The sequence below is a fragment of the Haliotis rufescens genome, unplaced genomic scaffold (assembly GCF_023055435.1).
Source record: "Haliotis rufescens isolate VD_foot unplaced genomic scaffold, xgHalRufe1.0.p SCAF_7, whole genome shotgun sequence".
NCBI classification, from domain to species: Eukaryota; Metazoa; Mollusca; class Gastropoda; order Lepetellida; family Haliotidae; genus Haliotis; species Haliotis rufescens.
In genome coordinates, this window is record NW_025964361.1 from 48,491,167 (window position 1) to 48,510,060 (window position 18,894).

The following is an 18,894-nucleotide window of genomic DNA, read 5'->3' on the forward strand; positions in this document are numbered from 1 at the left end:
AGATTACAATTCATTTCTTAAAGCAAAAACAACATTGACAATTTGACCTCTAACCCGACTTTTTCACGATCCCGTTTCATTTCTCACTCAAATTTGCAAAACATTAAATTGACCCCGACGTGATTTCAACACGCAACCTTCTGATCTGGAGTCAGACGCGCTACCGTTGCGCCACAGGGCCGTCTGAAAGCCAGAAAACTATAAGGTACTGAGAGTAGACGGTATTCCTCTATATGTTACCTGTTACATCTAAAAATCTTCCCTTTTTACACAGAACGTGATATTGTGCTCTGAATTCATAAGGGAGATAGATGACAATTCATTTCTTAAAGCAAAAACAACATCGACAATTTGACCCCTAACCCGATTTTGTCACGATCCCGTTTCATTTCTCACTCAAATTTGCAAAACATTAAATTGACCCCGACGTGATTTGAACACGCAACCTTCTGATCTGGAGTCAGACGCGCTACCGTTGCGCCACAGGGTCGTCTGAAAGCCAGAAAACTATAAGGTACTAAGAGTAGACGGTATTCCTTTATATGTTACCTGTTACATCTAAAAATCTTCCCTTTTTACACAGAACGTGATATTGTGCTCTGAATTCATAAGGGAGATAGATTACAATTCATTTCTTAAAGCAAAAACAACATTGACAATTTGACCCCTAACCCGACTTTTTCACGATCCCGTTTCATTTCTCACTCAAATTTGCAAAACATTAAATTGACCCCGACGTGATTTCAACACGCAACCTTCTGATCTGGAATCAGACGCGCTACCGTTGCGCCACAGGGCCGTCTGAAAGCCAGAAATCTATAAGGTACTAATAGTAGACGGTATTCCTTAATATGTTACCTGTTACATCTAAAAATCTTCCCTTTTTACACAGAACGTGATATTGTGCTCTGAATTCATACCATCGAAGGGAGATAGATGACAATTCATTTCTTAAAGCAAAAACAACATCGACAATTTGACCTCTAACCCGACTTTTTCACGATCCCGTTTCATTTCTCACTTAAATTTGCAAAACATTAAATTGACCCCGACGTGATTTGAACACGCAACCTTCTGATCTGGAGTCAGACGCGCTACCGTTGCGCCACAGTCCCGTCTGAAAGCCAGAAAACTATAAGGTACTAAGAGTAGACGGTATTCCTTAATATGTTACCTGTTACATCTAAAAATCTTCCCTTTTTACACAGAATGTGATATTGTGCTCTGAATTCATACCAGTGTAAGGGTGATAGATGACAATTCATTTCTTAAAGCAAAAACAACATTGACAATTTGACCCCTAACCCGATTTTGTCAGGATCGCGTTTCATTTCTCACTCAAATTTGCAAAACATTAAATTGACCCCGACGTGATTTGAACACGCAACCTTCTGATCTGGAGTCAGACGCGCTACCGTTGCGCCACAGGGCCGTCTGAGAGCCAGAAATCTATAAGGTACTAATAGTAGACGGTATTCCTCTATATGTTACCTGTTACATCTAAAAATCTTCCCTTTTTACACAGAACGTGATATTGTGCTCTGAATTCATCAGGGAGATAGATTACAATTCATTTCTTAAAGCAAAAACAACATTGACAATTTGACCTCTAACCCGACTTTTTCACGATCCCGTTTCATTTCTCACTCAAATTTGCAAAACATTAAATTGACCCCGACGTGATTTCAACACGCAACCTTCTGATCTGGAGTCAGACGCGCTACCGTTGCGCCACAGGGCCGTCTGAAAGCCAGAAAACTATAAGGTACTGAGAGTAGACGGTATTCCTCTATATGTTACCTGTTACATCTAAAAATCTTCCCTTTTTACACAGAACGTGATATTGTGCTCTGAATTCATACCAGTGTAAGGGAGATCGATGACAATTCATTTCTTAAAGCAAAAACAACATCGACAATTTCACCCCTAACCCGACTTTTTCACGATCCCGTTTCATTTCTCACTTAAATTTGCAAAACATTAAATTGACCCCGACGTGATTTGAACACGCAACCTTCTGATCTGGAGTCAGACGCGCTACCGTTGCGCCACAGGGCCGTCTGAAAGCCAAAAAACTATAAGGTACTAAGAGTAGACGGTATTCCTTAATATGTCACCTGTTACATCTAAAAATCTTCCCTTTTTACACAGAACGTGATATTGTGCTCTGAATTCATCAGGGAGATAGATTACAATTCATTTCTTAAAGCAAAAACAACATTGACAATTTGACCTCTAACCCGACTTTTTCACGATCCCGTTTCATTTCTCACTCAAATTTGCAAAACATTAAATTGACCCCGACGTGATTTCAACACGCAACCTTCTGATCTGGAGTCAGACGCGCTACCGTTGCGCCACAGGGCCGTCTGAAAGCCAGAAAACTATAAGGTACTGAGAGTAGACGGTATTCCTCTATATGTTACCTGTTACATCTAAAAATCTTCCCTTTTTACACAGAACGTGATATTGTGCTCTGAATTCATACCAGTGTAAGGGAGATAGATGACAATTCATTTCTTAAAGCAAAAACAACATCGACAATTTGACCCCTAACCCGATTTTGTCACGATCCCGTTTCATTTCTCACTCAAATTTGCAAAACATTAAATTGACCCCGACGTGATTTGAACACGCAACCTTCTGATCTGGAGTCAGGCGCGCTACCGTTGCGCCACAGGGTCGTCTGAAAGCCAGAAAACTATAAGGTACTAAGAGTAGACGGTATTCCTTTATATGTTACCTGTTACATCTAAAAATCTTCCCTTTTTACACAGAACGTGATATTGTGCTCTGAATTCATAAGGGAGATAGATTACAATTCATTTCTTAAAGCAAAAACAACATTGACAATTTGACCCCTAACCCGACTTTTTCACGATCCCGTTTCATTTCTCACTCAAATTTGCAAAACATTAAATTGACCCCGACGTGATTTCAACACGCAACCTTCTGATCTGGAGTCAGACGCGCTACCGTTGCGCCACAGGGCCGTCTGAAAGCCAGAAATCTATAAGGTACTAATAGTAGACGGTATTCCTTAATATGTTACCTGTTACATCTAAAAATCTTCCCTTTTTACACAGAACGTGATATTGTGCTCTGAATTCATACCATCGAAGGGAGATAGATGACAATTCATTTCTTAAAGCAAAAACAACATCGACAATTTGACCTCTAACCCGACTTTTTCACGATCCCGTTTCATTTCTCACTTAAATTTGCAAAACATTAAATTGACCCCGACGTGATTTGAACACGCAACCTTCTGATCTGGAGTCAGACGCGCTACCGTTGCGCCACAGGGCCGTCTGAAAGCCAGAAAACTATAAGGTACTAAGAGTAGACGGTATTCCTCTATATGTTACCTGTTACATCTAAAAATCTTCCCTTTTTACACAGAACGTGATATTGTGCTCTGAATTCATACCAGTGTAAGGGTGATAGATGACAATTCATTTCTTAAAGCAAAAACAACATCGACAATTTGACCCCTCACCCGATTTTGTCACGATCCCGTTTCATTTCTCACTTAAATTTGCAAAACATTAAATTGACCCCGACGTGATTTGAACACGCAACCTTCTGATCTGGAGTCAGACGCGCTACCGTTGCGCCACAGGGCCGTCTGAAAGCCAGAAATCTATAAGGTACTAAGAGTAGACGGTATTCCTCTATATGTTACCTGTTACATCTAAAAATCTTCCCTTTTTACACAGAACGTGATATTGTGCTCTGAATTCATAAGGGAGATAGATTACAATTCATTTCTTAAAGCAAAAACAACATTGACAATTTGACCTCTAACCCGACTTTTTCACGATCCCGTTTCATTTCTCACTCAAATTTGCAAAACATTAAATTGACCCCGACGTGATTTCAACACGCAACCTTCTGATCTGGAGTCAGACGCGCTACCGTTGCGCCACAGGGCCGTCTGAAAGCCAGAAATCTATAAGGTACTAATAGTAGACGGTATTCCTCTATATGTTACCTGTTACATCTAAAAATCTTCCCTTTTTACACAGAACGTGATATTGTGCTCTGAATTCATAAGGGAGATAGATTACAATTCATTTCTTAAAGCAAAAACAACATCGACAATTTCACCCCTAACCCGACTTTTTCACGATCCCGTTTCATTTCTCACTTAAATTTGCAAAACATTAAATTGACCCCGACGTGATTTGAACACGCAACCTTCTGATCTGGAGTCAGACGCGCTACCGTTGCGCCACAGGGCCGTCTGAAAGCCAGAAAACTATAAGGTACTGAGAGTAGACGGTATTCCTTAATATGTCACCTGTTACATCTAAAAATCTTCCCTTTTTACACAGAACGTGATATTGTGCTCTGAATTCATCAGGGAGATAGATGACAATTCATTTCTTAAAGCAAAAACAACATCGACAATTTGACCCCTAACCCGATTTTGTCACGATCCCGTTTCATTTCTCACTTAAATTTACAAAACATTAAATTGACCCCAACGTGATTTGAACATGCAACCTTCTGATCTGGAGTCAGACGCGCTACCGTTGCGCCACAGGGTAGTCTGAAAGCCAGAAAACTATAAGGTACTAAGAGTAGACGGTATTCCTTAATATGTTCCCTGTTTCATCTAAAAATCTTCCCTTTTTACACAGAACGTGATATTGTGCTCTGAATTCATACCAGTGTAAGGGAGATAGATGACAATTCATTTCTTAAAGCAAAAACAACATCGACAATTTGACCCCTAACCCGATTTTGTCACGATCCCGTTTCATTTCTCACTTAAATTTACAAAACATTAAATTGACCCCGACGTGATTTGAACATGCAACCTTCTGATCTGGAGTCAGACGCGCTACCGTTGCGCCACAGGGTAGTCTGAAAGCCAGAAAACTATAAGGTACTAAGAGTAGACGGTATTCCTTAATATGTTCCCTGTTACATCTAAAAATCTTCCCTTTTTACACAGAACGTGATATTGTGCTCTGAATTCATACCAGTGTAAGGGTGATAGATGACAATTCATTTCTTAAAGCAAAAACAACATCGACAATTTGACCCCTAACCCGATTTTGTCACGATCCCGTTTCATTTCTCACTCAAATTTGCAAAACATTAAATTGACCCCGACGTAATTTGAACACGCAACCTTCGGATTTGGAGTCAGACGCGCCACCGTTGCGTCACAGGGCCGTCTGAAAGCCAGAAAACTATAAGGTACTAAGAGTAGACGGTATTCCTTAATATGTTCCCTGTTACATCTAAAAATCTTCCCTTTTTACACAGAACGTGATATTGTGCTCTGAATTCATACCAGTGTAAGGGTGATAGATGACAATTCATTTCTTAAAGCAAAAACAACATCGACAATTTGACCCCTAACCCGATTTTGTCACGATCCCGTTTCATTTCTCACTCAAATTTGCAAAACATTAAATTGACCCCGACGTGATTTGAACACGCAACCTTCTGATCTGGAGTCAGACGCGCTACCGTTGCGCCACAGGGTCGTCTGAAAGCCAGAAAACTATAAGGTACTAAGAGTAGACGGTATTCCTTAATATGTCACCTGTTACATCTAAAAATCTTCCCTTTTTACACAGAACGTGATATTGTGCTCTGAATTCATCAGGGAGATAGATGACAATTCATTTCTTAAAGCAAAAACAACATCGACAATTTGACCCCTAACCCGATTTTGTCACGATCCCGTTTCATTTCTCACTTAAATTTACAAAACATTAAATTGACCCCAACGTGATTTGAACATGCAACCTTCTGATCTGGAGTCAGACGCGCTACCGTTGCGCCACAGGGTAGTCTGAAAGCCAGAAAACTATAAGGTACTAAGAGTAGACGGTATTCCTTAATATGTTCCCTGTTACATCTAAAAATCTTCCCTTTTTACACAGAACGTGATATTGTGCTCTGAATTCATACCAGTGTAAGGGTGATAGATGACAATTCATTTCTTAAAGCAAAAACAACATCGACAATTTGACCCCTAACCCGATTTTGTCACGATCCCGTTTCATTTCTCACTCAAATTTGCAAAACATTAAATTGACCCCGACGTAATTTGAACACTCAACCTTCGGATTTGGAGTCAGACGCGCCACCGTTGCGTCACAGGGCCGTCTGAAAGCCAGAAAACTATAAGGTACTAAGAGTAGACGGTATTCCTTAATATGTTACCTGTTAGATCTAAAAATCTTCCCTTTTTACACAGAACGTGATATTGTGCTCTGAATTCATACCAGTGTAAGGGTGATAGATGACAATTCATTTCTTAAAGCAAAAACAACATCGACAATTTGACCCCTAACCCGATTTTGTCACGATCCCGTTTCATTTCTCACTCAAATTTGCAAAACATTAAATTGACCCCGACGTGATTTGAACACGCAACCTTCTGATCTGGAGTCAGACGCGCTACCGTTGCGCCACAGGGTCGTCTGAAAGCCAGAAAACTATAAGGTACTAAGAGTAGACGGTATTCCTTAATATGTCACCTGTTACATCTAAAAATCTTCCCTTTTTACACAGAACGTGATATTGTGCTCTGAATTCATCAGGGAGATAGATTACAATTCATTTCTTAAAGCAAAAACAACATTGACAATTTGACCCCTAACCCGACTTTTTCACGATCCCGTTTCATTTCTCACTCAAATTTGCAAAACATTAAATTGACCCCGACGTGATTTGAACACGCAACCTTCTGATCTGGAGTCAGACGCGCTACCGTTGCGCCACAGGGTAGTCTGAAATCCAGAAAACTATAAGGTACTAACAGTAGACGGTATTCCTTAATATGTTACCTGTTACATCTAAAAATCTTCCCTTTTTACACAGAACGTGATATTGTGCTCTGAATTCATACCAGTGTAAGGGTGATAGATGACAATTCATTTGTTTCTCATTTCTAAAAGCAACAACAACACCGACAATTTGACCCCTAACCCGACTTTTTCACGATCCCGTTTCATTTCTCACTCAAATTTGCAAGCATTAAATTGACCCCGACGTGATTTGAACACGCAACCTTCTGATCTGGAGTCAGACGCGCTACCGTTGCGCCACAGGGCCGTCTGAAAGCCAGAAAACTATAAGGTACTAAGAGTAGACGGTATTCCTCTATATGTTACCTGTTACATCTAAAAATCTTCCCTTTTTACACAGAACGTGATATTGTGCTCTGAATTCATACCAGTGTAAGGGTGATAGATGACAATTCATTTGTTTCTCATTTCTTAAAGACAACAACAACACCGACAATTTGACCCCTAACCCGATTTTGTCAGGATCCCAATTTTATTTCTCACTCAAATTTGCAAAACATTAAATTGACCCCGACGTGATTTGAACACGCAACCTTCTGATCTGGAGTCAGACGCGCTACCGTTGCGCCACAGGGCCGTCTGAAAGCCAGAAAACTATAAGGTACTAAGAGCAGACGGTATTCCTGAAAATGTTACCTGTTACATCTAAAAATCTTCCCTTTTTACACAGAACGTGATATTGAGCTCTGAAGTCTTACCAGTGTTAGAGGGACAGATTAGAATTCAACTTTTTCTCATTTCTTAAAGACAGCAACACCGACAACACTGCGTTTACTTAACCCGATTTCATTTCTCATTCAAATTAATTGAATTTTTACGTGTGTTTTAAAGGTGTATATAAACATGAATTGCAGGACTGGCGATATTACAGGCGACCCAAACAGCAAATGGGACTACGAATTGGACGACCCCAAGCACTGCAGCATTACCAAGGTTATCAGAAGATCTGTATTGCTGGCAGCCACCCGGGTACTCTTCATCTGATTGAGAGGTACCAAAACTAAGGAATCGAGATCAATGGGGAGTCGGACAACTTAGTACTTTGGATGCAATCATGGCATTTCGTATGCATAGTCCGCATATTTGCCATGTTTTTCCTGAATCTTGTCAATCATATCAGTGTCAAGAGGGATAGAAAATTCTGATTTCATTGGATGTAACAAAAAGGACAAGATCAGGTTTGTTGGCCAGGATAGGTGTGAGGCTGTATACGGGCCTATTCCAAAGAATTTTTTGTATTTATCATTTCCCATGACGCCATCTACATGTTCTGGATCGTACCATGGATGGACCTGTGTCTAAACCACTAACATAGTGAAGACGGTATTAAAATGATCGCGTCGCTTAAGATACTGCGTTAAGAAGTGTATCATAAACCGTCCCAGATGCTTTACAAATACATGTTTGCTATCCATACAGAAGTTGAAAATGTCCCATGGTTAAAATTTATTGAGAATGTATTAGATAATTGCGACCTGTCATATGTATTTCAAAACCCATCGGAATGTTCCACGCCATGGCTGGCCTCAATGGTTGAAAATACAGTAAAGTACGGTTATAACGAATAAGGGACTACTTATTTTAGTTCGTTATAACCGTAGTTCGTTATAAACATATATACAGCATGACTACAGCAAATAGTCGGGACCAAAAAAGTAAGTTCGTTATATCCGTAAGTTCGTTATAAGCGTGTTCGTTATAACCGTAGTGTACTGTATTCCAAAGGGTCGTATTAACAGTACTTGAAGAATCAACCGTCATTTGAGAAATATCTATTGCTCTCAAAATCAATATTTCTACCTATATTAAAATTCAGAACTACTAACCATAGATTACCCTTTGAAACTGGCTGACCGCCAGTGTCCACTCTGTGATTCAATCGCTGTGGGAGATGAATTTCACAACCTATTCCGATGTGTAGCTTTTCCCCAACAGCGATATGAACTCTTAAATAAGCATTATCTTCAATTTCCAAACATGTCCCTTTTTAAGAAAATTATGACCACAAAAAGTGTAAGAGATCTAAAAGGCCTATCTAAATTCCTTAACAATGTGTTCAATTCAATTGGTAAATTGTATTGGTATCCACGAATCCTATTCTTGTTAAATGCTGTCATTTTGTACATAATAAAAAGTGTATATAATTGTATCTCATGTACCACCGTGGGTGGTTTTTCTGAGAATAAATGAGTTTGAGTTTGAGTCAAGCTCTTCAAATAAACTAGTTTATGCCAAAGCTGACAATCCACTGACAATGTGTTGGATCGTCTCATTAAATTCAATGCATAATCTACATTTCATATTTAATTTTGATGCAAAATCACACATATGGTTTTTCGAGTGGGAAGGTTTACTTTCCAGGCCAACGACTTCATCCAAACGAAGGACTGCGCAGGGTTGCCATCACCAAACATTGAGATCATGACTATATTCCGACTAGATCACGAGTATATTCCGACTAGATCAAATACTGAGGATACCCTGGTATTCTCGAAAAGTTGAGCGTATCCTGACCCACCGGTGACGTCCGTCACCTTGAGATTCAAGATTCAAGAACCGACGTTCGTGAATAGCTGTCGTGATGAGGCTAGTCAGTGAGGGAATGTGTACAAACGCGTTATCGCGCACAATGCTCTTTTTGGTAATGAGTGTCTCAATATACAGTTTTCATCAATACTAGTGAGTGAGTGAATTTTTCATCGCATCGGCAATATATCAGCCATATAGCGATTCATCGATACTAGAAAATGAGCATATCTCGTTTATTGAGATTGAATATGTCCGTAGAAGCTTAACGCTCCTCGTAACTTGTTTGTTTGTCGCTTCGGTTCAGTCGTCGGTTCATAAACCATATTTGAAGACGTTGGAGACAGAAAAACAGACAAAACTTTTCAGATTTGTGTTTTATATTAAAAGTTGTAATTTCAACTTTTTTTCATAAATATTTGACATGGTGACAAAAAATGTATTTACAGTCGTCAAAGGGCACCCTCTCGTTTCTTATTTACATAATTCATGTACCCCGGACAAATACAATGCAAAATCTTAAAATCACATAATGCCATGTGTCCTTGAAATCACTTTAGCTGTAGTCCTTGGTGACAGTCACAGACACTAGCACAACAGTCGTACTGCACAACACAGAGTCAATGTTTATTTGCACATAACCTCCGTAAGTAAAATCTCATATTGCAGACTTCGGGTGTAAAGTGGATGAGCCGCAGTGTCTATAAATCTCGTTTGTTCTCGTTATAAAAGTCAATTTCTTTCTCACAAACTAATAGTCATTTTCACATTTGGTCACGGGAAGTGGCGAATGCGTGTGTGCCATAGTGACCGGAACTTGCACGTGACTAGAGAGAACGGATGAGGTTGGTGAATGATGTTCTGGCTTAGCGTCATACATGGAATGTGATGGCACGAGAAGCTGGTGCTGTGACGTCACCGGGGGGAGGCTGGGCATGGTGGGGGAGACCTGAGAGTACTGGGGTGGGATACCGGACATCTCGGAGGGGGAATCAGGGGACATCTTGTCAGTGCTGTCCTTCTTTTTGTTCTGTTTCCTTTCCTTGGCCCGACGGTTCTGGAACCAGATCTTGACTTGTCTCTCGGACAGTTGGAGTTGGTTGGCGAGCTCGGCTTTACGGCGGATGGTGATGTATCGGCTGTAGTGAAACTCCTTCTCCAGTTCCAGACGCTGGTGATCACTGTAAACAACGCGGTACTTGTCCTTGGTGCGTGTCTTACCTGCAATAAAGAATATATACATAAGAACAAGCATAAAACACCATTGACAAAGGACAACGACAGCATGGGATTCAGAGAAATCAGGAAATATGTGTAATAAATTTTGTCGTCTTAGAAAGTTCATTGACAGGACCAAGCCCAGCAAATGTTTGTTCTAAGCGTTGTTCCTCTTAAGCGTTATATTGCCGCCACGCGAACACACCACCGATTTCTCTTTGACAGGGGCAGAGTAGTCCTGACTTTTGTACACACGCTAGATTAGATTTGTAATTGTAGTTTCGGGGCCAATATTGATTTCAGTGAGCTATCAGCAACCATCCGGTGCTGGCTGTGACGACATTCCACGGTAATCCACCCCTACGCCATCTCCTGGAGACCAGGAGTCAGGCTTTCATTTGACACATCGCACACAGGAGCCTCTCGCTTGATCTCAGGATGAAAGGCCAGGCAGCTAACGATTAAGGTTAAACCTTCCGAGTGAAATGGGAGCCTCGTTTACACCTTCAGCGTCAATTGAGCCCACGGTTTTAACATTAAAATACGAAAAAATACGTGTAACTAATTGATCCAAGCAAATCAGTTGACATCCTTAGTCAAACACCAGAACACGTTCAAACCACTGTTGGTCTTTCATGCCTTTACCATGATACTACGCTTCGTGCTTCCACTGCTATTCTTACCCTATAAATCTTTACTTAGAAATCTTGTTGGTAATCGTATCTCAGGATTGTTTTTTGATAGATTCACGCTCGAAACGTGTGTGATTACAGATTGACTTTATGATAGAATGCGGGTGTGAGATTTGCAAATAACCACTTTGCCCGAAGTTCACCCTAAGCTTGTAGATAAGAACGCTGTCCCTCTCTATGGAGGTTGGGGTATCACTGGGTTGAAGCGGGTATACCAAACATGGTCCCCGGGACAAAGCCTTCTAGATAGTGTGTATTGTGCACAGAGCCTCGGGTACAAGTATGACACGAATAAGTCCTACAAATTGATGAACAGTTACTATGGTCTGCACAAGTAGTTGTGAGAGGCCCCGCTATCTCACAGCGCTAAAACTAAGGATGAGTAGCCATGATACTTCACGGACCGTGGGGTGTGATCTTTGATGGATTAATCGCGATTAGCGTAAAGGATGATCACCTCGAAGATTAAACGGATTAAAGCAAGATCTGGCGTTAATTAACTAGGAGAGGGTAATGACTACGTCTGGGGAGGGATTAGGCCATTAAACAAAGAATGAATAAATGTAGAATGAAAACAAAACGGTGATGATTGGTAAGTTCCAGACAGTCTGACGACAGTTACTCAAGAGGTATTTTAAACTTTCACCGTTATGATTTGACATTTGTTTAAAATATGTGTTTTTTAATGCCTAACCTCTTTATGGTAACATGTATGCTTATTTAAGCCCAATTCATTTCAATATTCGCTTCCTATCAACATCCCCAGTTCTAATAAGTCATCAGAAACACTGATTGCCCCTCCCTCTCGCAGTATCGTTTGATGTCTCTATACGTTTTGTCCTATTCAACGCATTAGCACCACGCTGTGAAAGTTTTACAAATTCAATTATTCCTTGACAAGATTGTAAATTTCCTGGGTGTTATAGGTATAATGAAAATGAGGTTGTAATGACGGCGAGAGGAGAACTCCCAGAGCGAAAGTCAACATTCCGTGAATGTTTGCGGTATTCTTTAAAGCCGCCACAAGACTTACCAAACAATAGAAATGGTCACGATGCAAGATTCCTTATTGTAACTGATTGAAGTTTACACTGTACATACATGCTACCCATAGGACTAGCATTAGGACATTCACATACCCGCCTACTCCGCCCCTAATGAGGTTCAAATGACTCCAGCGTTACGAGTTGGCAATGCATCGCTAACTTTACCTACGTTGACAAAGACAGCAACGTCACAGATCGATACGCCCGGGTGAGGTCAGTCCACTGGACGCGGTCACTTCAAAGATTAGGATCACTAGTTCTTTAACCCCTTCGACCCATCAATAAAATATTACTTAAATCAGGTACTTAAAAACACATTGGCAACTTATCGTGAGAAATCGGGATTTCGTCCGAAATTCGAGGTAATGTTATCTGTTTGTGAAGTCATGGGGAAAATGATAACGTCTAAAGATATTGATCAAAATTATCACAAAATAAACAATTGTATTTTAGGTAAACAGATGACGTTTGAATTTTATTATGTCAAAGATCTATTATATTTTTAATAATATATTTACTAGATTACTGATATCCATTCATTCGTCTTAAATTCATAGAAATAAGTTTCAAAATGAAAAATTTAGTAAAAAAAATCAAGTATATATATAAGTGTCAGGATGGGGTTTGGTGTGTGGCCGTATGGATGGGGGGTAATTAGCACACCTATGTCAGGTGAGAAGGAGACGCAGGGGGGTAGTAAACAGGAAGGTGCGAGATGGGAAACATGGCGGTGTATGCATGAGATTCCCCCCGACACGCTTCATTGAGGGGATTAGTGTTATTGAGAGAGAAAGGTGCCTTAAGCTAGATGATATGGAATTGTAAAAATATTGTTTTTATTTCTGAAAGGCGCGTTGATCCCGATTGTAAAGTGATCAAGAAACCTCTGATGACTGAGACAGACACTAACTACACTGTCGCGACTCCTTGATTAATGGATTAACTTACTTCAACCTTGATTGGATTAGCAAAAATGTTGTTTTAGAGTACACTAAATTTGTGGATAGTTCATTTGTGAATTTATTCAAAAATACAAAATGCAAATTTCAAGCTATTTAATTTAAAATGTGTGACGTGCACAGTCGAAAGCTGAAAATCCTTTTTTACACGTCTACCTGTTCAACATTGTAATATAAAATGTAATTAATACGATAAATTTTATTAATCGACTCGTTATAAGGTTCAGTACAAGGCTCTGTACAAACCTGTTTTCCCACATATATTGATCGCAGGTTTGTCATTATTTTTAAAAAAATGAAAATTTAACTTACCAGGAGCAGGAGCTTGTTGTGAACATTTCATCCATTCGAAGGGTGCTCGGAGTTGCTTGGCGTTGTTGCTACCCCCGGGGCTGAGACTTGCTGTTGTGCCGGGCGGTGAACAGGAATCCTGGGGGTGAGGATTGTCTAGAACTGTTAGGTGAGGACTGTCCGCCTGTGTGACTACTGGCTGGGGGTACCCCGTCTCGTGGGTGCGGTAGGAGTAGTTGTAGGGCCCCTGCTGGAGGGCGGCGCTGGTGGTGGGGACAGTGTAGGCCTGACCCCAGTCTTCGATCCCCCCGTGAGCAGGGCGGGGTGCACTGCCGTACATCCAGGACTGTTGAAGAGCACTAGGGTCGGTCATAGCGTATTGTCCATAATCCTGACCGTATCCTCCCTGGGTGGGGTACCCAAAACTAGGGTAGCTGTAGGTGTTTGGCGAGGGTCGGGAAGCGAACATCGCGGCACTATTCTCGTGACACAGGGCCATGCTTATGTAGAAAGTCTCAGTATATGGCGGTGATGTACGGGAGTTGACCCGACAAAATATCACAAGTCACCAGTAAAAGCTCCAAGAAACTGACGATACGGAAATATTTCTCCAGCTTTTCCTCGTGTCGATAGATAGAAGATTAAAATGTGATATATCAGAAGACGAATTGAGTGTACAGGCTGTCACTGATAAATCCTTGTTGAATCGGATGTAAGTACAGACTGATGTTCGACCCGCTATTTACATGCGGGATATGGGTGGAAGCTCCGCCCCGTCTGCTGCCTAAGCCCCGCCTCCCGGCCTTATCGACCAATGGACTCGCGGCGACAGCGGGCTGGTCAGGTCGACGGTATGTCTGAGGTAGGTGTTTGTTTCAGTGGGCAAGAGTGTGAAAGTGCTGTGGCAGCCGCTGACACCAGTTTCCGTGATGTACTGTCACTAGTTTAGGATATCTACGCCCGAGACGAGTACCTCGGCTACATTTTTACAACCCTAGACAGTCGTGTTGATTGACATGCGATGACAGGTTGTGATTTCTAGCAATCAACATAACATTATCAAATAAATCACCATTATTTTTATTTAAAACATAAAACTACAAAAAATATGAAATCAATTTAACTTCTTTATATACGCTTTATATCATACTGACATTATATGGACATCGAAAATCTAATGAATGTGCGACAAAGCCCAAATGCAAGCGAAATTAGTAATTTCATTATACATGTGAGTTCTGTTTGTGATGTAATAACGTACAGTCGTGTAATGTAAAACAAGAATTCATTTACGCAATTATGTCTAAATACTCCCCTGTCTATCTCCTGCAAGGTCTATAGGTGACACGTTATGAGAGTTAAATCAGAATATACAAGCATACAAAATATTTCATATTTTATAAGATCAGGTACAAATTGCGTCGTTTTGCTTCTTATTCCATCATCCACCAAATGACACCAGTCCAACTCTCAATGGCCGTTATTATTATTATTATTATTATTGTTGTTGTTGTTGTGTCTAAATGCTATAATCGATAGATATGTCTGTAAGTAGAGATGTTCAGATAAGCACCCTGTTTGTTCATTGATCGTTTATATTAAATTAAATAATTTGTTTAACCTATATATAACCTAAGTTTACACCTAATTAACCAGCCACTGATCTAAACAAGACTCTGTTTTCGCATTTCAATAAAGATTCCGCTCGCGAACAGTAGTAAACGGTTAATTTATAATGTTCATTTTAATCACGGCCCATCAGATTGCTCGTAAATAGTGAAACCTTTACTTTTAATTATTCCTATGAAGCGATTAATTTCACCTCATGACCTCTGCGAGGTGAAGTAAATAAATTTGTCTATAACACAGGGTCCATATACTATAATCTGTTGTTTACAGCTTCGAGCTGGAATAAACCCTCATAAAATTGTCGCTTCATTTCGTTCTAGTACCTTCGGACAATGATGCACGGGATTTTGTTGCAAGTTTCAAATAAAGGTCAGCTCGTTATGTCGAGGAGCAAATATACACCTTTTACTTCACCCTATCTCGACGTTATACACTGATGACAAAACATCAAGGGAAAAAATATAACCGAATAATGTTAATCAACAAAATAAGACACCAAGAGAATTTTAAAAATCTATGTTTTTCTACAGTTTATTATTGTCGCTTGGGACATGTGCTAAGCCATGTTAAAACAAGACCTGCTTTTATATAGACAATAGTTTATTAACGTCTCACTCCTGTACATACATAAAACAGCTTTATACAACTTGACATAGATAAAATGTACAGAACCATTCAATAGAATTATGAGAGACGAATTATCACAGAATTCATACATAAATGATATAAAGATGATATAGTAAAAAGTTATCCATATAAAAGATGTTTTCTACGGTTAAGAATTAAAAAGCAGACTTTGGCAAGTATAAAACACACACTGGAGTCACTGAAAATAAAACAAAGTTTGTCGACATCAGGCATATCTAAAACATTATAAGATTTAGCAATACATTCATTAAAAAGAGTTGCCCTGATATCATCATATAATGCGCAGTGAAACAAAACATGGACCTCGTCTTCTACGCTGTCATTACAGTGAAAACATCTTCTATTATTGACAGGTACACCTTCGTATCGACCGGTTTCCACTCCAATAGGAGCCACACCACATCTAAACTTGGCTAGTGCCGATCTATAGTTTCTGGGCATCTTATTTGAAACATAGTATTCTGTATACATACTTAACAAAAGCATTAGCGATCGTGAATATTTATGGGGATATTTTGCTTCGTAGAGAAGACTGAGCACACAATGTCATAAATATCCCCAACAATGTTCATGATCCCTAACGTTTTAGTTCAGAAAAGTTTTCTTATTACGTCATCCAGTAGATATTCGTCAGAAAATATCGTATTTTGAACCCTAATGCCGATGAGACGCACAGGTGCAGTTTCATCTCATCTATTTGTTTATTTACATTGCTTCCCCATCAGAAACTATATACACATATATGGATATTGAAATATATATTCAAGTGTGCACGGTCTCATGTCTCGGTTTTTTAATGTATAGGTGCATAATTTTGTTAATTCCAATTTCTTGTTCTTTCATACAAGTAAGGCATTGTGCACAGATGCACGGTTTGATAGTGTTAACTTGTAAATTGTATAATTGAATATATATATCATAACGCATTTCATCGTTGACCTTGACAATATATCAAAATATCAATATATCCGTACGCATTGACGCAATAGTCTGTCAAGTCCCTGGACATCTATAATTGCGGTCTTTCTGTGTCATTGTTTCAGCTCTTCAATGTGAATTGATTGAAACATCAAGAGCTGGAGTACGTGAATGACAAAACGATATTCGTATGAAACAATAGGTTTTTTTTCAACATAAAACAAGAAAACTGCCGGGAAAATGAAGGCATACACTTGGACTTGACAAAAAAACATTACAAATGTTATCAAAAAGTTATTTGGCCGTAAAAATCGCACTGTTAACTTGAGGCCCGAAGCACAGCTATGATACCTGTATCACTACATCACCATCGAATAGCCATTTCTTGTTTGTTAACTTTAGACACCATCAAACCTTTTTATAATTTCTTTTGCCAGCCAGTTTATAACGGCAATCGCTGAGATAATTTAACCCTGAAACTATTAACAACGGGGAGTGCGAGCGTCAACGATGACAGAGAGTTTATCTCTGTGCATAGTTTACACGATAATTTCTTTACATCATAGTTCACTACGGCTGATTGTATGTGGATTTTCGGAGCCAATATTTGACCATAAAACTTTATCAAACTCGCATTTGTGTACATGTATTTGGAGAATAATCGGCCGAATCTCTGTGTAACCCCGCCCTGAGCTTGTTTTATGGGGGGTTACAACACTCGAGTAGAGGTGGGACGAGGAGGGGAGATGCCTAGTGTTCCAGTGTCGAACAACAACAGGAATAAAACGTTTTCCTATTGCTGTGTCACAGTTCATATACTTCACATAATTAACAGACCTGGACAGGCCATAATACTAAATAACTGAATTACTATTTCAAAAATAAGATTATAATTATTAACCATATAAAATTTGAAAGAAATCCAATGAATTCTGTTCTGTAACTGTGAAATCTTCCAGTTATCCCGCCATACTATTTTATAAAATATTTAATTCAAAATGAAAATTGTAACAGGTCTATCAATTATTTATTTTAAATTAAATCAATTTGTTTGATATTCTCTTTAGTTACTAATTTACAATGTATGTATAAACACGGATATAATTATATGCATTCATCTTTTTGATAAGTATTTGAGTAATATTCCCAAAACACAAATTTATCATGTTAAACTGATTGAAGTAAGCAATGTCTGTCGACTCCGAGCCTGCAGTCACATATTGTCAATTCTATGAGTTCTGGATACTGATGTTGCCCTTGTAACAGCTGTTTTGTACGGTTCTTATGCTAATTATCATATCTCGTACAATGGTTAGACAGTATATAGCTTTTCAACCAACAACAATTTTCACCACAATAAACATTCAACTTTTCATGCAATATGGATGTTAACTTCAAAAATGTTAATATTTTCCTTAATGAGTTCCGACTCACGTTTTTCGGAGACCTTTCTGTAGGATATTATATATACAAGATGTCGCCAAATGATACTGTTTTTAGTATACAGTATTATGACACGAGAATAAAACAATATCTTCTTTTGTAAAAATGTTTCCCCAGATTAATTGAAACATAACCTTAGTAAATATTATTTCGAATTTTTCACTAATTTTGTTCATGATGTATATACAAATTTATGTTTGATCGAGCTGATGTATTGATCAGGACGATTGGACGACCTCGAGTATATTTTGAACAATTGCTTCTCACATTATATTATATTATTAATTAAATTAATCAACTCGGAGGTTTCTTTTCTTTTTAAATTCAGACATCACCCTCTTTATTTTTTAGTGTTTTATTTCCGAATAGAGAGCGTTAAGGGACCAGCCGTGTATTTGTCTTTTTTGTTAAATCAAGTGTTAACACCATGTTTTAGCGTATACATACATCCATACATATATAACAGTCTCTCTCCCACAGAATGCTAATACTCTCGGGCGTCTTTACAATTGCTTTACAATTGCACAATGGAAAATATTTATTCATAGTTAAAACCAGAGGTAAATAAAGAGAATTAATTAAATCATATGTTTCATTTTTAACTGATTCCATGGTATCCGATTAATATAAATAATCGTGGTCTTCAGAAATGTTCTATATCTTATGTTACAAGCGCTTGTCTAATGGT

At 39.1% G+C, this 18,894-nt stretch overlaps 1 protein-coding gene and 20 non-coding genes across 21 annotated transcripts; all 21 read right to left on the reverse strand.

The window, feature by feature from the left end:
* Positions 1-109: 109 nt before the first annotated feature.
* Positions 110-181, reverse strand: Trnaw-cca. The gene has a single exon. It is a non-coding gene; the product is annotated as a tRNA-Trp (tRNA).
* A 237-nt stretch (positions 182-418) lies between these two features.
* Positions 419-490, reverse strand: Trnaw-cca. The gene has a single exon. It is a non-coding gene; the product is annotated as a tRNA-Trp (tRNA).
* Positions 491-727: 237 nt separating this feature from the next.
* Trnaw-cca lies at positions 728-799 on the reverse strand. Its single transcript has one exon. It is a non-coding gene; the product is annotated as a tRNA-Trp (tRNA).
* Positions 800-1,043: 244 nt separating this feature from the next.
* Positions 1,044-1,113, reverse strand: Trnaw-cca. The gene has a single exon. It is a non-coding gene; the product is annotated as a tRNA-Trp (tRNA).
* A 247-nt stretch (positions 1,114-1,360) lies between these two features.
* On the reverse strand, positions 1,361-1,432 carry Trnaw-cca. Its single transcript has one exon. It is a non-coding gene; the product is annotated as a tRNA-Trp (tRNA).
* A 237-nt stretch (positions 1,433-1,669) lies between these two features.
* Trnaw-cca lies at positions 1,670-1,741 on the reverse strand. Its single transcript has one exon. It is a non-coding gene; the product is annotated as a tRNA-Trp (tRNA).
* A 245-nt stretch (positions 1,742-1,986) lies between these two features.
* On the reverse strand, positions 1,987-2,058 carry Trnaw-cca. Its single transcript has one exon. It is a non-coding gene; the product is annotated as a tRNA-Trp (tRNA).
* A 237-nt stretch (positions 2,059-2,295) lies between these two features.
* Trnaw-cca lies at positions 2,296-2,367 on the reverse strand. The gene has a single exon. It is a non-coding gene; the product is annotated as a tRNA-Trp (tRNA).
* A 245-nt stretch (positions 2,368-2,612) lies between these two features.
* On the reverse strand, positions 2,613-2,684 carry Trnaw-cca. Its single transcript has one exon. It is a non-coding gene; the product is annotated as a tRNA-Trp (tRNA).
* Positions 2,685-2,921: 237 nt separating this feature from the next.
* On the reverse strand, positions 2,922-2,993 carry Trnaw-cca. The gene has a single exon. It is a non-coding gene; the product is annotated as a tRNA-Trp (tRNA).
* Positions 2,994-3,237: 244 nt separating this feature from the next.
* Positions 3,238-3,309, reverse strand: Trnaw-cca. The gene has a single exon. It is a non-coding gene; the product is annotated as a tRNA-Trp (tRNA).
* A 245-nt stretch (positions 3,310-3,554) lies between these two features.
* On the reverse strand, positions 3,555-3,626 carry Trnaw-cca. The gene has a single exon. It is a non-coding gene; the product is annotated as a tRNA-Trp (tRNA).
* A 237-nt stretch (positions 3,627-3,863) lies between these two features.
* Positions 3,864-3,935, reverse strand: Trnaw-cca. The gene has a single exon. It is a non-coding gene; the product is annotated as a tRNA-Trp (tRNA).
* A 237-nt stretch (positions 3,936-4,172) lies between these two features.
* Positions 4,173-4,244, reverse strand: Trnaw-cca. The gene has a single exon. It is a non-coding gene; the product is annotated as a tRNA-Trp (tRNA).
* A 554-nt stretch (positions 4,245-4,798) lies between these two features.
* Positions 4,799-4,873, reverse strand: Trnaw-cca. Its single transcript has one exon. It is a non-coding gene; the product is annotated as a tRNA-Trp (tRNA).
* Positions 4,874-5,432: 559 nt separating this feature from the next.
* Trnaw-cca lies at positions 5,433-5,504 on the reverse strand. Its single transcript has one exon. It is a non-coding gene; the product is annotated as a tRNA-Trp (tRNA).
* Positions 5,505-6,375: 871 nt separating this feature from the next.
* On the reverse strand, positions 6,376-6,447 carry Trnaw-cca. Its single transcript has one exon. It is a non-coding gene; the product is annotated as a tRNA-Trp (tRNA).
* A 237-nt stretch (positions 6,448-6,684) lies between these two features.
* On the reverse strand, positions 6,685-6,759 carry Trnaw-cca. The gene has a single exon. It is a non-coding gene; the product is annotated as a tRNA-Trp (tRNA).
* A 252-nt stretch (positions 6,760-7,011) lies between these two features.
* Positions 7,012-7,083, reverse strand: Trnaw-cca. The gene has a single exon. It is a non-coding gene; the product is annotated as a tRNA-Trp (tRNA).
* A 258-nt stretch (positions 7,084-7,341) lies between these two features.
* On the reverse strand, positions 7,342-7,413 carry Trnaw-cca. The gene has a single exon. It is a non-coding gene; the product is annotated as a tRNA-Trp (tRNA).
* A 2,311-nt stretch (positions 7,414-9,724) lies between these two features.
* On the reverse strand, positions 9,725-14,282 carry LOC124129929 (homeobox protein CHOX-CAD-like). Its single transcript, XM_046493284.2, has 2 exons — positions 13,590-14,282; positions 9,725-10,583 (listed from the first exon to the last, which is right to left on the reverse strand). The coding sequence occupies exons 1-2, from the start codon at positions 14,065-14,067 to the stop codon at positions 10,114-10,116; spliced, it is 948 nt and encodes a 315-aa protein (XP_046349240.1). The 5' UTR covers positions 14,068-14,282; the 3' UTR covers positions 9,725-10,113.
* Positions 14,283-18,894: the final 4,612 nt, after the last annotated feature.